At 34.7% G+C, this 26,123-nt stretch overlaps 2 protein-coding genes across 4 annotated transcripts; one reads left to right on the top strand and one right to left on the bottom strand.

Annotated features, from left to right (window-relative positions):
- Nucleotides 1-2,066: 2,066 nt before the first annotated feature.
- Nucleotides 2,067-15,753, top strand: LOC136218622 (uncharacterized). Of its 2 annotated transcripts, XM_066005626.1 has the most exons (9): nucleotides 2,068-3,267; nucleotides 3,681-3,810; nucleotides 4,528-5,015; nucleotides 5,483-5,563; nucleotides 5,714-5,815; nucleotides 8,799-8,912; nucleotides 8,997-9,080; nucleotides 14,830-14,901; nucleotides 15,074-15,753. In XM_066005626.1, exons 1-9 carry the CDS (start codon nucleotides 2,947-2,949, stop codon nucleotides 15,341-15,343), a joined length of 1,662 nt encoding a protein of 553 aa, XP_065861698.1. In that variant the 5' UTR covers nucleotides 2,068-2,946; the 3' UTR covers nucleotides 15,344-15,753. The 2 variants fall into 2 exon arrangements, with proteins under 2 accessions (XP_065861699.1, XP_065861698.1); XM_066005627.1 differs by lacking the exons at nucleotides 8,799-8,912; nucleotides 8,997-9,080 and having other exon boundaries at nucleotides 2,067-3,267.
- Nucleotides 15,754-21,069: 5,316 nt separating this feature from the next.
- Nucleotides 21,070-25,256, bottom strand: LOC136218623 (cold-responsive protein kinase 1). 2 transcript variants are annotated; one of them, XM_066005628.1, is made up of 7 exons: nucleotides 25,106-25,256; nucleotides 24,585-24,721; nucleotides 24,171-24,286; nucleotides 23,854-24,064; nucleotides 23,394-23,637; nucleotides 22,635-22,785; nucleotides 21,070-21,767 (listed from the first exon to the last, which is right to left on the bottom strand). In XM_066005628.1, exons 2-7 carry the CDS (start codon nucleotides 24,649-24,651, stop codon nucleotides 21,336-21,338), a joined length of 1,221 nt encoding a protein of 406 aa, XP_065861700.1. In that variant the 5' UTR covers nucleotides 24,652-24,721; nucleotides 25,106-25,256; the 3' UTR covers nucleotides 21,070-21,335. The 2 variants fall into 2 exon arrangements, with proteins under 2 accessions (XP_065861700.1, XP_065861701.1); XM_066005629.1 differs by having other exon boundaries at nucleotides 25,159-25,230.
- Nucleotides 25,257-26,123: the final 867 nt, after the last annotated feature.

The raw sequence follows: 26,123 nt of genomic DNA on the forward strand, positions 1-26,123 counted from the left end.
CCTTTTATCATTATCAAAAACTCCTTTTCATAAGTTGAATCACTTACTTAGTTACAAATTCACAATATCTCTCAACATAAAGAATTCACACACCACGAACACCATGTTCTGCAAGATTTTTCTAGTAAAATTTGGTCATCAATCCCTGTGGAGACGATACTCTATTTATCACTTTATTACTTATATCTAGTGCACTTGCTAGAGTCTGTTTAGAGGACAACACATGTGCTATGTGTGTTACGACTGACCGTTTGTTGGCTTTGTTTTCTTTTTCTTTCTTTTTGTAAAAAAAAAAAAAAAGATCACACACCACAAATCATGCATAAATCATACATCCATTTATAGAATGCACAAATAGGTAGCTCCGACATTCAGCTTGTACATGCATTGAATCATCCAAATTCACAATGTCTAGAATGTCTCACTCATGCATCTCTTCCTTCCCCTTGTTTAGATCACAATCCTGGCCCAATCTAGTGATTTAGACCATAATCTTGAGAGTGAAGATCAAAAGAGCTTAATGAAGTGCCTTCTGTCTAATGAGCTCAAGCATGCTCTTAACATCAAAGATGCTTCTGAGAATTATGTGACTGATGAAGTAGTTGGCCGAGTTAGGGAATCCAGGAAGGAAACTCAGAGCTCCAAGGGGATGGTTAGAGACCCCAAACTCAAAGAAACAATTAAGCAAGTCCTCCCTGATATTCTTTATTCCGTTGCATTCAATAATGAAGTGAAGAAGTTGACCCGAGAGATCATGAATAAGTCATTGATCATTGATACTCCCAAAGCTGTTATTGTGGAACATATTTTCCATTTGATACCATAGTTTGCTCCGCCAACATCTGCTCCACAAAGACCTGCCTCACATTTACCTACTCCTCAACAACAACAAGTTCCGCCCAATTGGGGCAGTAGGTTTAACAAAGTTGTTCACCCTTCATCACACCCTCACCATGTTAAGATGAAAAGGAAATTCTCCAGTTTTCTCAACCCTTGTCTGAAATGTTTGAGCGGCTACAAATGCATAATTTTCTCCATCCCTTGCCAGCTAGTGATAGCTTAACCTCTGCTCGAGCTAAATGTAATAGATACTGCAATTTCTACCAAAAACATAGTCATGAGACAAATTATTGTACTAGGTTAAAGCATGAGATTCAAGATATTATTGACGCGGGAAAGATAAGTGATCCAGATTCTTTTCGTAAGTGAATCCTTCAACAATGCCTTGAGCAGAGGAACTCCATAATGAATCAAAAGGAGTTGAAGAGAAGTTATCGAGATTGAGGACACTAATGAAGCAGAGACGCCTAAAGCTCCTTGAAGCAACATGAGAATGGAGGATTGCATCTTTAGTCTTTATCTTTTATCTTTTTTGTTTGTTCAATAAGACATCATGAATTATTTCTTTCAATTTTAATAAAATTATGTTTTTTTTTGTGCGATATTGATAATTTTGTACATTCTCATCCGCACCATATATTAGAATCTTTTTCAACGGTTTCCTTCTTCCACTTCGATTTCTTCTACTTCTTTATTGTTGTTGGACATGAAAATTTATCTTTAGGCTCAGTCCGGACAATTCCCGCTAAAGCCCGCCTCTTTTTTGGACGGACTCGGGATTTATAAAAATAGCACGAACCGTCTATTAATATTAGTTAATAAATTTATATATTTATATATTAATATTTATTTTGAAGTATAAATTTATTTTTTTATTATTAAAAATTATACATATATATTTAGGTGGGTTTGTCCGAGCTGAGTTTGAGATTTGATTTTTGAACCCGAACCTATCTAAATTAACAATGGACTGCACTGGATTTGAACTTGGACTGAATATTTTTAGATAAAAACCTGTTGGAGCCGGCCCGAGACCGGTGGCCGGTCAGCCCGGCCATGACGAGGTCTACTCTCCCTCAAATTTTCAAAATTACATATTGATCCTCGAGATAAGTAGAGTTGCTCTACTTAAGTTAAGCAGGAGCATGTAAGAACAAAAGGAAAAAGTGGGTCCTAGTGAATGATTATTATGCAAAAACTCTTTCCGCATTATCTAATCCCTTCAATCATAAATGACGCCAACTCTCCCTTCTCCATTTCCTTGTTCCTCCTCTTGTAAAGAAAAAAAAAGAAAAGCAAAATCTATAACTTTTCGTCACTTTCTGAAATTCCCTTTCACGAGCTCCTCTCTGCTAAAGCCAGAACAAGAGCCAGAGCTAGTTAGGGTTTGGTTTCTCCCTCTCGCTATATCCCCGATTCTCTTCTCAGCAGCTCCATTCCTACCTTGTCTTTATCTTTCTTTCTCTGATTATTTTTGTTGTCTCTTCAAGTTGACCCCACTTCCTCCCTGATCCTCCTTCTCTATTCGATGCATTATTTCTTCTAAGGGATCTGGTTCGTTTATACGGAGGTCAAATGCAGCAGTTACTTTTAGTTTCCAAATTTCTTTCTTTCCTTTTGTTTTTTTCGTCCTTCGAATATTTTTCTTAAAGAGACAAAGTTTGTGTAAAAGAGAGCACTTTTTCGAAACTTCCATGTGAAGCAATTTGCGTTGAATGTGATCCAGTCTGAGTTTTCTTTTACTATCTAACTAACTCTCATTACTTCACATGACAACTCCCTCACTCTGCTATCTGCTTTTTCACTTCACAATTGGGGCTTCACTTATTTCATCTCCTTTTTTCGTTACTTGATATCCGTGAAATCTGTGAATTGTAAAAATATAAATTTATCTTTCTATGCTTCCGGCTGAATTTGGAGATCGTCAACCCTCTCATTATGGATAGCATTTTCACTGTTGCTTCATATTCTTTAAGATCGATGGAATCTCCTAGCATTGACATTGAAGGATATTCATAGCATCTATATTACTGAAAATCAGAGCTTTTTTCTTCTTCTGGGTTTTAGGTTTATTCATGATTTCTTTTAGGTTTTAGTTAGTTTGTGATGGAGGATATTGGGCTGGTTAAGCAAGGATGGAAATGGCTGCAGACGCAGAAAAATGCCTGCTCAAGAGTGAACACTGCAGCATTGTGCTTGAGGGACAAGATTGGGTATTTCATAGATCGCCACTGGCCAATGGTGTGCAATGGGTTTGTAAGATTTGGCCAGTTAGTGAGTTTCTTATTGATTTATTGGAAAGATTGCTTTCTAAGGGGTTCCCAGTCAACAATCAAGCTGGGTTCAGCAGCTTTGCTCTTTATATTGTGGAGTTGCTTTCTTAGTCTGACTTCAATGTCTTGTCTTGTCTATGTTTTACTTAGTATGGTAAGAGTTCATGCCTTATTATTATTATTATTTAATTTAGTTTTGTATGCTTATATAAACGCTTTTCATTTCATAATCGTTATGCACCACCCATTGAGCGCCAGTGAGGAGCGGATTGGTTTTTAGAGCCTATTGTAGCTTGTTTACCAAAGAATTTTAAAGAGTTTGTGGTTCACATGTGTCTATCTCAAAAAATTATAGCAGCATTTATATCTTTGGTTCTCTTTTCTATATTTTGCAATTTTCACTAGTGGTGTTTGTTTCATCATTCAGGATTATGGATCTGATTCTGAGATAGGTTTTCTTTTAACTCAAACTGGGATGTAGTTACATTTTCATTATAGGGTATTAGCATCAATGTGATTGAACAGTTACTTTTATATGTACCACTGACACCCAGTCCCATATTTCAGGGAGCTGCAGGAGCTGCTGTTCGGTATTTGGGTTATACTCCTGGACTTTTTATTGTAGGACTCTTTGCAATTTTGATTTTATGGATGTATGCTAACTTCTGGATAACTGGAGCATTATTTATAGTTGGAGGTATGGCTTATTCCAGTTGCCAAATTTGCTTTCAGCATCACAATATTGCTCTCAATGCACAAATTGGGTTGAAAATGTCTTTTTAAGACATGTTTGTTTCAATCACTCATTGACTTCTTTATGTGCATGTTATATTTGGTAATCAAGTACTCTAATATTATTTGATTCTTAGGTGATTTTTCTGATATATTCTGTTGTCCCTTTAACTTGGTTTTAATGTGTAATAATGTCTCGTAGACACCTTTCTAATTTATTTAGGTTTGTTCAATAAGCTATTTCTGGCATAGTTAAATTCGTCAACATAAAAATTTCTTTGTAAAATGAAGTTGGAAATAAAACAAGTAAATCGTGCAGGTTAAGCTTCTTTGGTTGTCTATTGATTTCATCCTAATTGTTGAATTTATCTGCATAATGCGGACAAAACTGCCATTGCATTTGTGCTCATCCATGCTATTTTTATGCCTGTTTTGAAGAAATATAGCATCTGATTTTGTTCCCTTGCATGCGTAACTTAGCATTATTGTTTTATATAGTAACTCATGGCATGAGCAGTTGGCTAGTTGTAAACATGTCATGCACCTTGGGAATTTGTGCCATGCAATTTATAAACATACACTTCAAGAGTTGTATGGTGGATTAAGCTCTTCATAAAAGCAGACAGCTCTTTACATTAACTTTGTAGGAAATCTAATACTCTTCTATCTTGTGAAATTGCAGGTTACTTGTTCTCCCTGAATCATGCACGTTTAGTGGTCTTAATGGCAGCTATATATGCTTTTTACTGTGTGAAAGTTCGAGTTGGATGGCATGGTGTTTTTCTGTCAATAAACCTTACATTTTTCTCAAATGATGTTTTAAATTTTTTGCTTCAATGGTGTGATAATATCAATGAAAATGCACACTTTGAGGAGAGGAAGGAATCAGAAACTGATATGCAAGATGACTTTTCCGCGGAGAGTGAATATTCAGTTCCTATTAATGAACCTGAGAAGTTGCAATCATGCAAATCATCAAGCAAGCCGGCTACTACTTCATCTGTTGCTAGCAACCAAAATGAGTCTTCTGATGCGAAGATAGTTAAAGAAACAAGCTCAAATGATGAGATGAGAAGGATATTGAATAGCATTGATCATTACGAGGCACTTGGATTTCCTCGTCATAAGCGTATTGATACTGCAGTTTTGAAAAAGGAATATAGGAAGAAGGTATGTGCTAAAAATGTATTGAGAGATTGAGTATTGATGTTGATTTAAAACTTTTGTGGTTTACTATTTGGAGAATAAGCATCCAACGCAACTTCTGTTTCATGTTTTTTTTGGATGTGTATGTATATGTGGTTTTTTTTCCTTCCATTGAAATAAATTTACACGCTTGTTTCTGGGTTGTTCTTTTTGCTTATGCTTCCATTGCTAACATCATTCATTGACACTCCCCTTTAGTAGATGGTAAACAAAATGCTTGATGCTACAGATAGTTGTTGGACTGGCCAGTTAGAAATTAGAATACCTTCTGATAAGCAATCTACTTCCATCTAGAATCATGTTATTCTGTGCAGTTGCTTTTCTTTTATTCCTGGCATGTGTTAAACACAATTTTCTAGACTTTGATGCTAAGCAAATCATGGAGTTACTTACGATCTTTTAATTACTTCATTATCTTTTATTGTGTCTAGGCCATGCTTGTGCATCCTGATAAAAATATGGGAAATCCTATAGCAAGTGAATCTTTTAAGAAACTTCAGTGCGCTTATGAGGTAAGCATATACAATCAAAAGAATCTCTCTCTTTCTCTCTTGTGCTCTTTGTATTCCTGTATGCATGAGATGAAAAAGAAAAAAGAAAAACCAAAGACAAGAATGTGTTGGGTGCTGTTTTTTTAGCTGATAACGGTCATATATTTATAGGTTCTTTCAGACTTGACTAAGAAGAGGGACTATGATGAGCAATTAAGGAAGGAAGAGTCCAAGACTAGGAGTGTGTGCCAAAAATCTTATGGCACCCATCAGGTATTTTCTTCATGATATCTTCAACATTATGATTGTTGCATTTTGAGTTTCTTGTTTTGTAACTTAATGATATGATACTAATGATAAAAATGTAAAATGAAAGAATGAAACAATAACAGTGGCATAGTACAATTTGAAATAAGTCTTGATCTGGAATTTTGAAGTTTATTATGCAACAAATAGATGTAATGGCTTTGCTGGCCAATGTAGAATAGGTATTCCTTTTTCAAAATTAAGATTTGTAAATTCTTAGTTGTATTTCCTTCATACTTGTCACCCTCTTGATTCTTGAGGATATTTGAGTGAAGTATTTAGAGCGGAAATCAATCGTGCATTCAAAGAAAATTAAACAAAGGCCAATAGAAGAAAGAGTACAGGGATTACTGGCATAACATCTACAATTGGATTAAAAAAAGCATAGGCTTCAGGCAATTTTGTGAAGAAAAAATTCCGTTCAACCCTTGGATGTCAAACTGAATGTCGAAGTTGATCATTGGGAAGATTAGCTTGTCCTTGTCCATTCTTCGCTTGTCTATCAACTGTAAAAAGATGCATATCATTCCGATGATTGAGTTTGCATGAGGGCTCTAGTTGTGTGGAATCACTCATCTTAATGTCTTAGCACAATGAGGTTTCATTCTGCCACTAAACTTTCAAATGGACCATATAACTATGGTATGTATATCATGATTGAATCATTTGTTCCAAATGGAAAAGGTTTCTGAAAATGGTGGTTCAAATTGACAATGACCTTGTCTGAAAATTTATTAGGGCACATGAACCTTATTCTGACTTGATTTTAAATTGTATCTGAACATGTATATATATATATGTGTGTGTGTATACACACACACACACACATGTGGAAGTACACTCAGTTTGAAGGTTGAGTAATTTGGGCTGAAATTTAATTAAATTTTACTAGTTACCTAGTATTGTAATTGGGAATTGCTTAGTAAAATATGCTTTAATGTACTTTTTTTTTTTTTGCCTTAGAATGCAACAATTGGTTTAAGCTTACCAAATATTTAGGATTCTGACTTTTTTTAGGTTTTTTTCTTGGTGAGACTAAGGCATGATTCATTGTGATTTTAGGGCTATTCCATGTTTAGTTTGCCCATATTTTGATTGGTTCATGCTAGGATATTGTGTTGCGAGTTTTAAAATGGTAGTAAAATGTATTATCATTGTCAAAAATGATAGGCATCATGTGTTGCTTTTTATCGTTATACTTCAATCTATATGGCATTAATCAAGAACTTAAAAAGGCTTACTGCTATTACTTATTTAAAATTGAATCTTATAAACACTTTTGACCTTTACTGTTTAGGATGATCAAATTTGGTCCTTCAGGTTTTGACAAATGTTTTGCGCTCTAGTCAAAATATACAAATATAGTTCAGTGCTTAAAATGGTAGTAAAATGTATTGTCATTGTAAAAAATGATAGGCATCATGTGTTGCTTTACTTATATCGTTATACTTCAATCTATATGGCATTAATCAAGAACTTAAGAAGGTTTACTGCTAATACCTGTTTAGGATTGAATCTTATAAACACTTTTGGCCTTTACTCTTTAGGATGATCAAATTTGGTCCTTCAGGTTTTGGCAAATGTTTTGGGCTCTAATCATTGATAAAATAAAATATACAAATATAGTTCACTGCATGTTAATCCCTAACATTCTAAATTGTACTATTTTTGGTCCCTAAATTCTCAATTTACATTTTGACTTTTCTGTAATTTTGTTCATAAGTTGCCAAGTTTAATTGGTCATAGACTTGGTACCATAAAGTTTGCGGCTGTTGAGATTTAGGATAAATTGCAGAATATGTTGTAAAAAATGCTTTTAGTTCCAGATTGATAATGATGGTATTTTATTTAACGACAGATTTTCTTTCCTTCACCTAAATTCCTAGTGCAACTTAAAATCAACTATGATACAGAGATTGGAATCCAGTTCTGTGCATCAGGGGAAACACTTCTAAGTTTTGCTCGGGAAGCCTATTGACAAACAAACAAACAACTACTAAAGTATGAAGGTTGTTAGTGCTTCAGTGCTCTAAATTCTTCTGCTATTACCCTTGAGATCCCAAAGATAATTTTCCTTATTTAGCTGGGATGAACAAGCATCCTGCAAACATGGACATGATATAACTTTTGTTTTTCTTTAATTAATTTAGGTTGTTCTTGTAAATTTTGTAAGTTTAAGGAGTTTTGTTTAGGTTGCAAAACATGTTTTATTACTATGGACATAGATATACAAAGCTAGATAGCATACCCACCCCCCTAACCATGCTATTATGTTCATACGGGGATATTGCTTAAGATTCTGTAACTAGATTATGCTTGGAAGTTCTCCTTCCTTGTCTACATATATTGAACTAAGAAAACAATATAGTGCTCAAGGAAACACTTTGATCTCAAATGAACAGATTTTGACAAGACATAACACTTCTCATTCCCCTTTCTGTTCTGAAATACAAGTCCAGAAGAAGATTTGAATGACTGAGACAAAATAGCTAACAGCCTACTATCAGAGTATTTTCCACTTTGGTAGCATATCGAAATAGATAGTTCGTTCAAATGATAAAGTAAATGAGGCAACATAACTTAAAGCAACAAAGAATGCAATTAAATTGGAAGCCGTCCTTGCTCAAACCTGTTCATTAGCAGTTAAAACCGTGAAACTAAACTGCAACCTGAAAAGCACTACATTTGAAGTAGTTATGACCTGACTATAAGATCCAGTTATAAACTAATATAATGAAAATATACACTATTGGATTGAGAAAGAAGGGTTTAAAATATGTAAAATGTGATGGTATGTTTTCTTTTCCATTACATTCCTCTTGTATGTGTATGCTATACCGGAATAAACTGACATGCAAAACAAGTTCGTTTTTTTTGTTATTTAATCTAGATGATATTGGATTATGACATCGGTGAGGATGTGTTGTAATTTTGTTTCTCTGATGGGTAGAGCAACCAAGATTATTGCTCTGAAGAGTCAAGGCGTATACAATGCACGAAGTGTGGCAATTCACATATATGGGTGTGCACCAATAGGAGTAAGGGCAAAGCCAGATGGTGTCAGGTTGGTCCTCCCATTTTGATAATTGAATTCTCTCATCAATTCTGCATCTAGTTTCTTAATTTATAAGACTAGTTTTGGCTCTAGGATTGCTGCCAATATCATCAAGCCAAAGATGGAGATGGATGGGTTGAATACAAAGGTTCTTTGGTCTTTGATAGGCCTCAAAAGGTATGTTCCTCTCAGGGAGTTCTTTTTATCTGCAACAACAACAACAACAACAACAACAAAGCCTTAGTCCCGAAATGATTCGGGGTCGGCTAACATGAACCATCATATAAAACCGTGAAAATCAAGTCGTGTCAGCGACACAGATTCGCTCCCTCCACTCCGTCCTATCCACTACCATATTTTCCTCAATTCCCAATAAACTCATATCACTCTCGATCACCCTCCTCCAAGTTTGCTTAGGTCTTCCCCTACCCCTCACCACTACATCCCTTTGCCACTCTTCGGTTCTCCTAACCGGCGCATCAAGCGCTCTACGTCTCACATGGCCAAACCACCTTAGTCGGTTTTCTCTCATTTTATTCTCAATAGATGTGACCCCTACTTTTGTCCTAATTATTTCATTACGCACCCGGTCCTTTCTCGTGTGACCACACATCCATCTCAACATACGCATCTCCGCCACCGACATCTTATGGATGTGGCAGTGTTTCACTGCCCAACACTCCGTACCATATAACAATGCTGGTCTAATTGCCGTCCGGTAGAATTTTCCCTTCAATCTATTAGGCATGCCGGGATCACAAAGGAAACCCGTAGCACTCTTCCACTTCGACCAACCAGCTTTAATCCTATGAGCAACATCTCCATCTACTTCTCCATCCGTTTGGATAATAGATCCTAAATACCGGAAGCAATCCGAGGCCTGAACAACTCTCCCATCTAGGATGATTGTCCCTGCCTCCCTACTCCTACGGCCGCTAAACTTACACTCCAAATATTCTGTCTTACTTCGACTCAACTTAAAGCCTCTAGATTCTAGAGTTTGCCTCCATAGTTCCAACTTCATCTCCACTCCTTCTTTCGTCTCCTCAACCAACACAATATCATCTGCAAACAGCATGCACCATGGTATACCATCTTGAAGTGAACTTGTTAGTTCATCCATAACGATGGCAAAAAGAAATGGGCTTAGTGCGGAACCTTGATGCACTCCAATCGTAATAGGAAACTCTTCAGTCTTCCCAACACTAGTACGTACACTCGTGCATACTCCCTCATACATGTCCTTTATGATGTCAATATATTTCCGCGAAATGCCTTTCCTTATCAAGGCCCACCAAAGTACTTCCCTTGGTACCTTATCATATGCTTTCTCCAAGTCAATGAAAACCATATGCAAGTCTTTCTTCTTATTTCGATAGTGCTCCATTAATTGTCTCATTAGATGGATGGCTTCCATAGTTGATCTTCCCGGCATAAAGCCAAACTGGTTTTCCGAGATCTTCACCGTCCTCCTTAGCCTTTGTTCAATCACTCGCTCCCAAAGTTTCATAGTGTGACTCATTAATTTGATTCCCCGATAGTTGGCACAATCTTGGACATCGCCTTTGTTCTTATACAAAGGGATTAAGGTACTTTTCCTCCATTCTGATGGCATCTTATTGTTTCTCCAAATTTTGTTGAAGAACGTCGTCAACCATTCGAATCCTCTTTCTCCCAAACATCTCCAAATCTCAATAGGGATGCCATCAGGTCCTACTGCTTTCTTCAACTTCATCTTACTTAATGCCATTTTGACTTCACCCTTTTGAATTCTCCGCAGGCATTCATGATTTATCATATCGTGATGGATACTTATATCTCCAACATCTTGTTGGCGATCTCCATTAAATAAGTCATCAAAATAGGACCTCCATCGTTCCTTGATATCCTTATCTCCAACTAGGACTTTCTGGTCCACATCCTTCACACATTTAACTTTTCCGAGATCTCGCGTCTTCCTATCTCTCATCCGAGCAATTCTATATATGTCTCTTTCCCCTTCTTTCGTATCCAATCTTGTATACAGATCCCGATTCACCTTTGCTCTAGCATCTCGTATGACCTTCTTTACTTCCCTTTTAGCCTCTTTGTATTTTTCGTAGTTCTCGTCACTCCTACATTTCCCCAATAGTTTATAGGATTCTCTCTTACTCTTTACTGCTTGTCGTACTTCTTCTGTCCACCAAGATGTGTCCTTACCCGGTGGCATGCTACCTTTAGATTCCCCTAGAACTTCCTTCGCTACTTCCCTTATACTATGCTCCATCTTATTCCATATCGAATCTATATCTGAATCCATATTGCAAGTCCAAATATCTTTTTTGGTCATCTCATCCACAAATTTTTGTTGATTCTCCCCTTGCAATTTCCACCACTTAATCTTAGTCTCTACTTGAGGTGTTTGTTTTCTTATACATTTCCTACTTCGAAAATCTAGCACCACTACTCTATGTTGGGTTGTCGTACTCTCACCAGGGATCACCTTACAATCAATATAACTCTTTCTCCAAGCACTCCTTACTAAGAAGAAGTCAATTTGGCTCGCATTACCGCCACTCCGATAAGTCACTAAGTGGGATGTTCTCTTCATAAACCATGTGTTCATGATACTCAAGTCATAGGCTGATGCGAATTCCAAAATATCATTTCCTGCTTCATTCTTATCTCCAAAACCATACCCTCCATGAACACTCTCAAACCCATCTCGCCTAGAACCCACGTGTCCATTGAGATCACCCCCTAGTACCATTTTTTCATCCCTAGGAACCTGTTGCACCACTTCCTCTAAGTCATCCCAAAAAGCTTGTCTTATAGACACATCTAATCCTATTTGTGGCGCATATGCACTAATGACATTCACAACCTCATCCCCTATCACTAGCTTAACACTCATAATTCTATCGCTCTTCCTAGACACCGCTACTACCTCATCAATATACTCCCTATCAATAAGAATACCTACTCCATTTCTACCCTTATCCTTTCCTGAGTACCAAAGCTTATAACCCCAAGGAGCTATCTCTCTAGCCTTAGCTCCAACCCACTTGGTTTCTTGTAGGCATAATATATTTATTCTCCTCCTCTTCATAACATCTACAATTTCAGCTAATCTTCCTGTCAAAGAACCTATGTTCCATGTCCCAAAGCGTAACCTACTACCCTTACCCCTACCCCTACCATTACCGTGGACTAGCTTATTTACCCGCAACCCTTGCATATTTGACACCACCCCCGGGTCCTGGGGTGGCGCGCCGCTTCGGGGCGACGACCTAGCAACCCTTGCACATTTATCACTACACCCGGGTCTAGGAAGTGCAGCGCGTCGCTGAGTAGGGAACGCCCCAATGGTATTTATATTATGGTTCATGTCATAAGATGTGACTAAGTTTTACGCTGGCCGCCACAAACCTACCGCAACCCTCCTCCTTTGTCCGGGCTTGGGACCGGCTGTAAAGGCCACCAAGTGACCCTCACAGGCGGAGTTAGTTCTTTTTATATGCAATCATTATTAATTTAAGTTGGATATATTTAAACTTTTGAAACCATATATATGGCCTTTGAGAGGAGAATTAGACATGTTCAACTCCATAAGTCCTTCGACATTTTTGCAATAGTTTGGGTTGTAAAAAGTTGCTGAATTTCTATTTTGTTATTGGTGTATGGTTGTTTCTTTGTGGTTATATGCCGTAGGGCTCACAGATGTATCCAAGCTTTGTCCAAAATTATTTCAAGGTGTTAACACATCTTTTGGATGTTGAACTTCTGATTCTGTTCCATTGAGTTCTCATATTTCAACTGTGTTTTACTGAGCCATCGTGTTGTTGGTTTTAGTACTATAAAGGGTTTTCTAATTATTAGCTGAAAAGAGTAAAAAAAATACTCAATAGAAGAAATGAATAAAGTTCAAGGGCTGAGGATGTGTTTGCTGGACCATTATTATTGTCATTATTGTGGCTACAAAATGAGAGAGGAGTTATCCCCCATATTCTAATTTTACTTCTTATCTCTTCAAAAAATTTCTTTCTTAAAGAATAAATGCTTTTATAAAATAGATCTAAACACATTGTATAATTTAAAGGGCTATCAGTTCAGAAAAAAATGCAGTATCTTGTATAATCAAAATTATTTCTTAACTATCGTTTTCCTAGGTAAATCATAAATGTTGGCAGCTTGGAACATTATTTGTTACAACCATCAAACTTTCTAGGAGCAGATAAATTTCAGATTAGAGGAAGTATGCATGAAAAATTTGTATCCTTGTGATGTCTTTGAAAAAGCCCAAAGTGAGAGTTGCGAATGATAACAACAATAAGAACCTGGCTTTGTCAGCTATATGGATCCCTCTGTTTTGATCAGTCATTTGAAGGATCTGTATCGTCTGATAAGATTTGATTGTGTGAACTTGCTGAGAGATGCGAATTAGGCAATAATTTGTGTCGGATGTAAACATTTACTTTTCTTTTGTGTTCATATTGAATGTTTGTACCCTCTCAAACATCAGAATTATATGCATGATTGAATTACACTCATTGCCCCTCAACTTTGGCCTTACTTTTTATATGGCCTGTGAACTTCAAACCCACATATAAAAATCCCTGAACTTTGCCTAACATAAAATCCCTTATGGAAGTAAACTACCTCATAATGACCGCTGGCGACCTCAAAGTTGAAAAGTCCAAGAATTAAAGTTGTTTGGAACCACATTTCCCATGGAATCACTTTTTCAATTTTCCAAATCATCATTTTCAGAGCTTTCTCTCTCTGAACAACCACTTTCTCTGTGTTCTAACCAATCAACACCTAAATGACCTCAAAACCAAAAAGTTCAAGAATTAAAGTTGCTTAGAATATCATTTCTATCAGTTGTACAATGGAAGGTTACCTGCTATTGGAGTTGTTAAAGGTTAAGAGACTTTTATGTTAGTAAAGGGCAAAGTTTAGGGATTTTTATGTCCGGTTTTGAAGTTCAAGGGCCATAAAGAAACTAAGGTCAAAGTTGAGGGGCCATGGATGTAATTTACCCGCATTTAATATATCAAGCATAACTCTTCATTTGTGTGGCAAAAGTTATATATTTCAGAGATTGATCCAGAAATGATTAAGAAGGTACTGTTATAATTATTGTAAATAGTAAGGCTAACATGTGTGCTCTAGTATCTCTTGGAGGATTACCTGTACTTCATGTAACTAGTTTCACTATTTCGGATCTATTATTCATAGTACATGAGATATAGATGAGGCTGTCAATCATAGAACTAAAGCATGATGTTTGAAATAGAGAGGTGCAGTGTTGTAAATGTGATAGAAATATGCCTAAAAGATTGAAAGGAGAAACTATTCAACCAACAATGAGTGTCAAGAAGTAAGAAAAGATATTGATCTAGTAGGTGTGGGATCTATTCAAGATAAAACTAGAGAAGGACGTTTGAGGTGGTTTGAATATGTTTAACGCGGTACAAATCCTGTTCTAATTGCGTGAGACTAAGGAGTGAAAATCCAAGAGTAACTTGGATGAAGGTTATTGAAATGCCTTTTGATTATTTTAGATCTTTCAAAGGATTGAAGAAGAAAACAGAAATGAGGAGAAAAAGATTATAGCCAACCCTTGTTGATTGTTATAGTTGTTTCATTGTCTCCCACCCCTCTAAAAGAAGAATGAAAAAAGGTGTATTCCACTTTCACATATTTATTTGGAAACTTAGATATTACACAAGGTGAAATATACAGTTCACCAATCCGGTTGGCGAGGGTTCATGGATTGGAATAGTGGAATCCTTCATGAATCTTACTATTTTATCGTGAAGTTCAGAAAGAAAATATGTGTTTCCAATTTTCCATTGAATGACTGGCATTATCTTGTTAAATTTCAGGTTATGCTACTTTGAGATATGTGCTTCTGTTCACTGTTGGTTTTTGTTACTGTTAGGTGGAAATACCTCGTGCTTTTGTTTGTGCAGAGAGCAAAATTTTTGACGTGTCAGAATGGGCTATTTGTCAGGTCAGTAGTGCCTTTTGCTTGAATCTTGATGCTTAAGTTTTATTTTGCTTGCCTTGTGAGAATTTCAACTTCTTTGTGGGTGTCTGCAATGAACTTTTGGAGAAGTCCTTGGGATGATAACTGGTTGAGGGTAGAGCTTTGATTGGCTATAATCTGATGATTGGCTTTGCAGGGAATGGCATGTAGGCCTAATACTCATAGGCCTAGCTTCCATGTAAACATGGTAGGCCTGGAAAAGACGCAACGATCGAACTCAAGCAGGTATCCCTGGGATTTGGATGCTGAAATGATGGATGAGGATGAGGAAGAATTTGAGATTTGGCTTCAGCAGGCCTTGGCTTCTGGCCTCTTTTGTGAGACTTCCACTAGGAGAAAGAGTTGGAGTCCTTTCAAGTTGAATCAAAAGAAAGGGAAGAAACAATGGCGAAGATCTTCAACTTGAATGGTTGGTTGGAAGGATGAACTAAGCAGCAAAAAGATTTCCACAACAAAAACTAAGGAAAAGTAAAACAGTTTTTGTCGGTGATTGTTTCGGCTACCAAAAAGTGATTTGCGGCTGAGACTGGATTAAAATTGAGATGGTTTTGAGATCAAATGCACAAATGTTTCATCATCATTTTGGGGCTTCTATTTAGCCTGTTACAGCAATTCAATTTAATTCACCTCCTGAGCAAAAAAACCTCCCCACACCCCTAGAGAAAAAAAAGGGAAGAGCATCCAGGGGCCTCAATTTCAAATATCCGTCTAGTGTACATATTATTTTCAATATAATGTGAATTGCTATAGGCATTTCTCTCTCATAGATTAATATTGTTTGAGATTTGGTAAATATTTATGAAATTCGTTTAGTAATTAGGGATGGCCATGTCTCGTGTTGTGCTACGCATAAAGTTAAGATGTTCATGACTAGGGTCGTTAAAACTTATGGTAAATAATTCAGCAAGTTTGTACATTACACCATTCTCTTTATTTTCAAAAATACATAATAGTCCAAGTCTTTGTTAAAATCAATTAGCTTCCTAGGTTCTTTTAGCCAAAAATTAAGTTTTATACAAAATTTAAAATTTAATAAAGTCTTATAGTGTTTTTGTTTTATTATATTAATGTCAGTATAAAGAAAGGAATATTTTTTTTATGGTTGAAAAAAGGAATATTAATAAGCGATAAGGAATCGATTAAGGTTAGCCTGAGTGGTTAAGAGTCTCGAGTCGTTTAAGTTAGATCTTGAGTTCGAGTTCTAATGTATGTAAAAAGTTTTAATTGGGAAATGATTCACTTACAGGATGCTTAACGAGTGTTGAACTGAGAAATCGGACGAACTATAAAAAAAGTGATAAAATATAAAAATACTCTTAATGTTGTTAGCAAATAATAGTTTTACCTCTTAACGTCATAAATAGTATATTAAAAACTTAATGTTAGCTGGGTTAATTTTAGACATTATTGAAAAATATATAATTTTGTTTTCTTATTCTGCATTAAGAAATAAGACTTTAGGAATGTAAAGATGCAATGCTTTCAAGTTGATAAATATTTGGGTTTTAATTTTTTTTGTCTAATAAAAGCAAATTACATGATATATCTTTTAAATTTTTTCTTTTGATGTGTATACATATGTTTTTGATTTGTTACCAATGTAATAACATGATTAATGTGTATAATAAAAATTATAGTTGTCAAAATTAGACTGATCAAGGAATGGAAAAGACAGAGGATTAAGGGTCTGGGGTTCAACCGGTGTTCAAAAATTCATATAAAAATTATATTTTTATTCACATTTAACCTTATAACATAATACAATATTAACATTATTAACAATATTAACAATATGACCGGGTTTGGAAGGGACGAATGATGCCGCCAGAACTTGCTGTCCAACATAGCATGGCATTTTATAATAGCTGGAAGTTGAATCAAAATGCAGCTGCAAACTCTCCACCCAGGCGCGCTGTAACTGCGGTAGGATGGCAAAGGCCAATGACAGGCTTCATCAAGTGCAACCTCGACGCCTCTTTATTTGCCGCAGCTGGAATGTATGGATGGGGTGCTATCCTGCGACGTGAAGATGGTTCGGTGCTTGCAGTATGTAGTGAGACGAAGCAGGGGCTGCCGACTCTTGCTTTAGCAGAGGCTTTAGCTTTGAAGAGCAGTATTGAATGGGTATTATCACTGCAGCTATCTCATGTCATCTTCGAAATGGACGCTAAAACGATTGTTGATAAATTGCACTCTCAGGAGCCGGATTTGTCAGAATTAGGATGTATCATTCAAGAGAGTAGGGAGTTAATTACTCACATCACAGAATGTGATGTAAAGTTTTGTCCTAGATTAGCGAATGGCGTTGCTCACAGTTTAGCTAGGGGAGTCCATTCCAATGCTAGTCCTTTTATTTCATTTGAGATTCGTAGTTGGTTAGAGTCTGTAATCGCTAACGATTTGCTACCTGCTTAATATTAAGTTTTTCTCTTCAAAAAAATAAAAATAAAAGTTATACTAATACTAATATTTTTTTAATATCAAATTATAATATTTTGAGATATCAAATTAATAAATTTAGTATGACGATATTAAAAATTTACTAAAATTCAATGAATATAAAAATTGAAAAAAGATATTCTTTTAAAACTAAATAGTTATTATTTTTATTAATATTACTAACACGTAAATATAATAAAATAATATGATATGCATTTTATAATTCAACTTAAATTATATAATCTATTAGATTTTCAAAGTTTATTTATATGAATTAAAGTTTAAATGCTAATTAAAATTTATTAATATTGAGAAGATAAAATTGTTTTTTTTATGATATTTATCCAAATATAAAACAAAAATATCATAAAAAAAAGTTTTATGATTGGTTTTGACTTGGGTGTTTGGATGACTGCTTTTTGTGTAGAAATTAGCATTGAAAATTTGTTGCAAGCCGAGCTTTGGGCGCTCTTTTCTAGATTGCGTTTAGCATTAGAATTATAGATTCAAAACATTGTTTTTCAGTCTGACAATTTAGAAGTTGTTCTTATTTTGATTACCATGGAGAATTATCCTTCATGTTCGCTCACCCTTGTGAGGAGTATCCGACGTTAGTCATTGATGTTTGTAAAAAGGTTCATATTGTACATATTCATTGGGAGCAAAACCGTGTTGCTGATTGTTTACCTAGCTTGGTCCATGATTCTGATCTTAGTGTTACTCGTCTAGAGATACCCTCACCCCAAAGTCTGCACTTAATCCTCAAAGACCAGCTTGGAGCCGTCTCCCATCACATAATCCCCGATTAATTGTTTTTTTTTTGTGTGTTTTGTTTGTTTTTCTTTTCATTGTAATAAAAAAATTAGTTATATTATTGATTTTTTTTTTGGTAGGATAGGAAAGAAAAGCAAACAAACAAAGCCACTTAACCCGGAATCAGCCTGGAAAAGCTGACCCCCACCAAGTCATCCAAGATCAGGGACGAAATGCTAGAATAATTTGTGAAAAAAATCTTCTGTTCCGAATTCCCTGTCCCCCATTCAATTTTTGACACGTGTCCCTTTTATCTTACTTTATTGCTACTAACTATGATTAGATATACTTAACTTTGGTTAAAGTGTAGTTAAAGGGACACGTGTCAAAAATTAAATGGGGGACAGAGAAGGGGACATGGAATTCGGGACAAAAGATTTTTTTCCAATAATTTGTGACATAAGTAGTAATTTTCAACCACTAAAATACAATATAATAGCGTTGAAAGAGTAAATTTATCATTATGCATAAAGTTATTAATTTTTGATCTAGCAAAATTATGGATTGAGGGATTAAATAATGGTAAGCAATTTATTAGTTGCTATGTTTTTACATATTACATAGTCAATTCATATATTATTAAAAATAATTATATAGATCTTAAATTTTATTTTTATCAACTCTTTAATTTTTATATTAGCATCAATGATTAAATTCGATAAAATAATAATTTAAAAATGATAATTACCTTGTACCCTAGTTCAGAAGGATTTGGATGGATGGTCTGGATTCAATGAACAGACCCTCTCCTGTTTTTAGTCAACAGGAGAGGATCCAAATTGGGTCCCCCAACTAGAAATTTAAAGTTAATTAGAACCCTAAACTATTAAAATCACCAGTCACGTCTTTGAACTAAACAAAAATCATTAATTGAGTCCCATCAGATGCTAAAATCAGAAAATGTGACTATTGGATATAGACTATAATAATCTTTGTGTTGGTTCAAAATGTGTTTGGTGAAAAGGATCTGAAATTGTTCAACCGATTGAATTTCGATGAGACCTCAATTGATGATTTTTGCTTAGAATATAGACTCACTCGCGATTTGTACTTAATTCAGAGACCTGATTGATAATTTTAATAGTTTAAGATGCTAATTGACTTTAAAACTTTAGTTTGAGGAGCCAAATAGATATTATGCTTTATTTTAAAGAAAGGGCAAGTAAAAATTACATAAATAAATGGAAGAGGGATGGGGTGAGTTTTCAGTAAAAATAAAAACTAATGAATTATAGTAAAATAACATCTGAACCCTTGAAATTTAATGGATGGTCTGGATTCAATGAACAGACCCTCTCCTGTTTTTAGTCAACAGGATAGGATCCAAATCCAGTTCAGAATGATAATTCATTTTTTCTATTTTAGTTTTTCTTTTTCAGGTCAATGGTCAAATTGAACAAAATAAAATTTAAATGATAATCAACCTATACCCTATTTTTTAATGATATATATATTTTTTTTCTATTTTAGTTTTTTTTTTATTTCACATAATAATATATAGTAATTGATTTGTTGATTTTTAATAATGCTAAAATTCTTAATTTACTACGATAGGATCTGTTTCACTAAAAATGAAAAGTTATAAAATTAAGAGTAGAACTATACAAAATTGTAAATATGATTTTTTTTATCTTTAATAAATTATCTATAATAAAATGTAAAAAAATACGATTTTATAAAATTATCAAAGATTAATATGTTTTAATATTAGTTTGAAAATATTATATTAAATAATAATAAAAAATGAGAACAAATAATGGAATGTTTTTATACTAATCTATACAAGTATAGAAATATTAGTGTATATATACTACACACATTTTATTATAAATATGTTGATTAAATTTGAAAATTAAAAAAAACAACATTTTACTTATATATAGTAAAACCTCTATATAGGAATACATTTGGGACCGAGCTATTTTATAACAATTGGGAGGTTATTACTAAATAGAGTTCGGCAACACATAAAATTTTAAATTTTTCATCATAGGCATGCATGGTTTATATATAATGTATAACAATAGACATTAATGGAACAAATTAAAATATTTAGAATTTCAATTTAGAGTTTAGATTTTCAATATATAGATAATTGGAAGAGTTTTATGGGAAAAATGTAAACATCATGAGAATACTAAATATTTATAATTTCAAGTTGTAGTTTGTGTTTCCAACTCATAGATAATTTCAATAGTGTTTTTTAATATTTTATAATTTAGTTTGAATTCTTAATTATATATATACATATAAATATATAATTATTACTATATAGAGGCATAGTTTCTAAAGGTGAGACTTGAAAAGTGTATAACAAATAACGTTTGGGAGGTTATTCCTATTTATAACTGGTCCAAGTTGGGACCGAGTTTTTTTATAACAAAATAGAGGTTATTCCTATATAGAGTATTCATATATAGATGTTTTACTGTATAACTAAGAGGAATTTTGTACTTTCATATTAAAAAATATATAAAAGGATTACAGAGTTGATTAAGATAAAAGTATGGACTGATTAGTGTAATAGGTATAGGTTAAAACACATTGACTACTAAATCGTTTACTCATTAAATAATTGATTTAGACAAAACTGAAAGACTAATATATTTTAAAAAAATAGAGTTAGCGGCTATATTTACAAAATTAAGGAATAGTCTAGCCTAAAAGTTAAGGATTGCATACAATGGTTGGAAATTTGATAGAGATGTCAAGAATTATGGTAATGTTATAGGGAAAATTAGGAAATTATAATTGGTAGATGGGCAGTTAAGTTTTGTTTGTTGAGATAGAAGAAAGTATTAGAAAATGTATATAGAAAATAGGATTGGCATTTGTATAATCCACCCTTGGTTATTTTAGGACATCCCAAATGAAATGAAATTAAGAATCAATAGTTTCTTTCTATTCTTCAATCTCTTTGTTCTTCCAAATAATATATGAGTTACAAACATACAAGCAAAGAGCCTATGACATCATTAGACAAAGATTCTTAACTTTTATTTGTTTGTGTATAAACAAAGATTCTGTTGTAACTTATTACTATTTCACTTAATCATTTACATGCTACAAATTTCGTTTGCAAACAAAAACATCACAATTTACACAGAATTGCAAACCTAAAAAAAAATAAATGAAAAAGGACACGCTTATGTTGTACTACTTTGATCATATTGTGCAGTGAACGTTGTACCTGCACTCGTTGACAAGGTTGTATCTTCCATGCTTTCAGACCCAGAAGAGACATTATAAGAAGCTGCTGCATTCTTTGTTTCATCTTTTGTTTCCTCCTGCCAAAATGCTGCTGTCTTTTTCTGGGATCTCGTTTTAGGAGGACCTCGGATTTTCAGGTCCATGAAATCTGTGATTAGACCTGGTTTTGTAATCTTTCTGTCATCTACTTCTTCTTTGCCACTTAACAGCTTCACAACACTGGACATGGAAGGCCGCAGTTTTGGAGCATCTTGCGTGCAGAGTAAACCGATCTTTAGAATTTTACAAGCCTCCTCCGCATCAAAGTCCCCACTCAGTGCTGTATCCACCAGCCCCACCAGCTCCTTTCGCTCGTAAAGTTCCCATGTCTGCAAAAGGAGAATCAAGAATTGATGAAAATGCAGATTCTATTTTCCTGAAATTTAACTTTAGATCATGATCTCCAATTAATTTCATCCAACACCGCCTTTTTAATTGAAGCAGGTGTCTTAATTAGCATATCCTTTCAGATGAAGATTTTAGTAACATTGATTGAATAAATAATTGTTTATGACTTGTTTTTTTTTTTTTTTTTTCCAACAAGTCAACAAGTATAGGAGACATGACCTGTTTAGACACAGATATGTACTAGCATTTAGTTCTCTTTGTAATTAGTTTTGATTATATGAGTTGAATGTAAATACAAACAAACTTATACGCATTTCTTAAGAAGACAAAAAGAGCATTTGTCCTGGATACTAAAAATTAATGCATAATTGGTTGTTAGTGTATATATATAGGTGGAGTAAGTGTACTGAATTATTGGATTGGATTTGATGCAGTATTTTATAGAAATTCATTAGAAGACTCCTTAATCAATTTCTGAAATCCAATCCATTGACAGCTATAATTGTGAGACTTGTCTACAGTTTTAGCATAATAAATACGACTCTATTATGCAACTACTTTGGAGGATACAAACTTTGCTTTTGGTTTTCCACTTACCTGCCAATGCCATTCATGCAGTTTGAACCTAACCTAGTTATGATTCTCAATCATGTTGACTATTTGTCTTATAACTTATGTTCTTTTAAGTGCTTATTAATTCCTAGTATTATGCGTTCATGCAAAAATTACATACAAAAGTTCAAGAAAACTACTCAAATTGGGAAATCAAAATTTACATCAATTCACCTATGCTATTTTATTGCATTTTAGTTAAAATACTTAATAGCAAGGACTTGAAAAATTCATACCCGTTCTAAAAGATATTGCTCTTCAAGAGGTAATCGAGTATTAGTGTTGCATCTTCCACTAATAATTTCCACAAGGAGGACACCAAAACTATAAACATCTGCTCTCCGGGTCAACTGCCCCCTTATTGCATACTCTGGTGCCAGGTAACCTCTAAAACAACAAATGCAGATATTAAACCAATGTATGTAGGTACTATCTGCTACTCACCATAAGGAAAATACGGATGCACGCATGCGTAAACACACAAACACATAGAAATGAACTTAAACTTAGCTTGAAAAGATGAATCACAAGTAATCTCAAACCTTTTTACTGGACTGCAATCCGATGCTTACTTATAAAAGCCAGGTTATATGCAATAGGCAAGAGTACTAACTTATTCTGGTTTTGGAATAAAATAATCTATATGACTGGAAGACTTCATGAAAACGATTGAAGAGTTGCAATTATCTATGTACATACAAGAAGAGTGTTATTGGCTCAACACTTTCTAAAAGAATATATTATACATAATTCAAATGTATGAAAACTAGAATAAATGGGGGCAATAAACTCAAATCTGCTGATATCAACCATCTCTAGGATGAAATTTTTGATTTACGAGAACTCAGGAAGCAGAATATGCATGTGTTTTGATTCCAAACACAAATATTACAGGGAAAAGGTTCTATCACCGTCAACGTAAACTAAATGCAAATCTCGTCTTAACTCTTAATAAATTTACAGGTAAATCAGGATAACGGAAAGGTGAAACTTACATTGTTCCAGCCACACGTGTACTAACATGAGTCATGTTGGGTGGAATAAGCTTGGCCAAACCAAAATCTGCAATTTTGGGAGTAAGGTCTTTGTCTAGAAGAATATTGCTGGCTTTGATATCTCGATGGACAATGTGTGGCTGTACTTCTTGATGAAGGAAAGCAAGTCCTCGTGCTACACCAATACAAATTCTACATCGTGTTCTCCAACTAAATTGGATGTTACTCTGAATGTGACCAACTCCTGAAAGGGAAAAGGTACTTGAGTAATTGAATTCAGCTTACTGAAACAAAATTAGATATTAAAGCGAGCATCACACTAATGCTATTGTTTTTTAGATCTATAAATACATAACATACACTGATTCTAATTGGACAATAAGAAGCAGATCAACAAACACTGAGAAAAAGGAGCTGACAAATTGGATAACAGATGAAGAAGAAAATATTTTATGATTACCAAGAAGAGTTTGTGCAAGACTATTGTTTTCCAGATAGTTGTAAACTAGAATTCTGTGGTTTCCTTCCACACAACAGCCATATAGCTTAACTAGATTTTCATGCTCTATAGTTGAGATCACATTAATCTCTGTTAAGAACTCCTTTGCCCCCTGTCTTGATTCGGCTGAAAGAACTTTTATAGCAGCAATTTTCCCATCTTTAAGCCGTCCCTGAACATGCACATCATTTCTTAATATGTATTTCTCACAAGTGAAAGTTAAAAAGAAAATCGCTACCAGGTTGTGCATTTGTTTTAGAAAAAAATAACACACTTACCTTATATACATAACCAAAACCACCCTCTCCAATTTTATTGTTTGGACTAAAATCTTGAGTAGCATTTCTTAGTTCCTTGTAGGTGTAGAGTTTAACATTGTCAATGCCTGCCACTTCTGCAATAAGAAACTTTATTATTGGTAAAAAATAAGAAAGCTGTGAGAAGTGTAATATAGAAATCAATCATCATTTTATTCACATACAAACAAGAGATATAATAAGAAACGGAATTCACTTGAATTGAACTCTATCACAAACTATCAAAGAACAAAGACCAAAATTAGGTGCATATGATTATTGAGAAGAATAAGCATCGAAGAAGACTTCTCTAGCTAAGACACATGCGAAATCTCTGATTATAATGCCTAAGCCGTTGAAAAACTCAAGTAAACTAATTTTTCAGCTGCATCATACCTTCATCAACTCCAAAAGAAGGTGGAGAATCAGCCTTACGACCAAATAAGAAAGAAAAACAACTCATAATTGTATGGTATACTGGTTTTTTCTGAAATCAACTGCCAAGAAATGCTTGAAATCAAAGACCAGCTAACCTGAATAACAGAAGCACAAAAATACATAGTTATAATTAAGAGTTGAGACAAGGAAAAAAAAGAGAGCACAAAGGATGGCTTTGGGATCTGGATGTTTTAAGTGATGCCCAACCCAATGTTTGGAAAATTGAACTGAAAATATTCAAATGAGAGTGACCAAGTGAAACTGTGGACGTTACTTGTAGCATCCAAGAGTAATGGAACTGTGTTGTGTTTGGATACATGAAAGGCATACCAATTGAAACATAGTTTTAAACACTAGCAAACTAATTCCAAATAACTAATTTAATCTGAACAAGTGAAGAGCTAACTTCCTCTACCAATTATTTTAGAGAGAAATGAATCCAGAGAATAAAATACAGATGAACAGAAGGAGTAACTTACTAAATTAAATTGAACATCTAAGCAGGAGAAGCAAAGAAAGAGAGTAAAGTGACCTGAAGGAGAAGGCAGAGGGAGGATATAGAGAAAGGGGAAGAAGCGACAGTCCTCAGAGGAACGCTCGCATTCTTTGAATTTTCTGACTTATTATTTTAATGTTGTCAACGGCCAATTTGAAGACCGGGTCAGGTCCATTTGCCACGTGCATCTTCTACCCTATATCCACGAAAGAGTTAGACCTCCCCCTTTTCTATTTTTCATTATCAAATGCAAATACAATTTACAAACACAAACTTGATGAGATTATGAAATCTTCACCTTCAAAAACATCATTTTTTTAGAAAAAGAAAAACATCTACATAACATCTAACAAACAACAACAACAAAGCCTTAGTCCCGAAATGATTCGGGATCGGCTAACATGAACCATCCTATAAAACCGTGAAATTAAGTCGTGTCAGCGACACAAATTCGCTCCCTCCACTCCGTCCTATCCACTACCATATTTTCCTCAATTCCCAGTAAACTCATATCACTCTCGATCACCCTCCTCCAAGTTTGCTTAGGTCTTCCCCTACCCCTCACCACTACATCCCTTTGCCACTCTTCGGTTCTCCTAACCGACGCATCAAGCACTCTACGTCTCACATGGCCAAACCATCTTAGTCGGTTTTCTCTCATTTTATTCTCAATAGATGTGACCCCTACTTTTGTCCTAATTATTTCATTACGCACACGGTCCTTTCTCGTATGACCACACATCCATCTCAACATACGCATCTCCGCCACCGACATCTTATGGATGTGGCCGTGTTTCACTGCCCAACACTCCGTACCATACAATGCTAGTCTAATTGCCATCCGGTAGAATTTTTCCTTCAATCTATTAGGCATTCCGGGATCACAAAGGAAACCCGTAGCACTCTTCCACTTCGACCAACCAGCTTTAATCCTATGAGCAACATCTCCATCTACTTCTCCATCCGTTTGAATAATAGATCCTAAATACCGGAAGCAATCC

This window comes from Euphorbia lathyris, chromosome 2 (genome assembly GCF_963576675.1).
Source record: "Euphorbia lathyris chromosome 2, ddEupLath1.1, whole genome shotgun sequence".
Taxonomy (NCBI): Eukaryota; Viridiplantae; Streptophyta; class Magnoliopsida; order Malpighiales; family Euphorbiaceae; genus Euphorbia; species Euphorbia lathyris.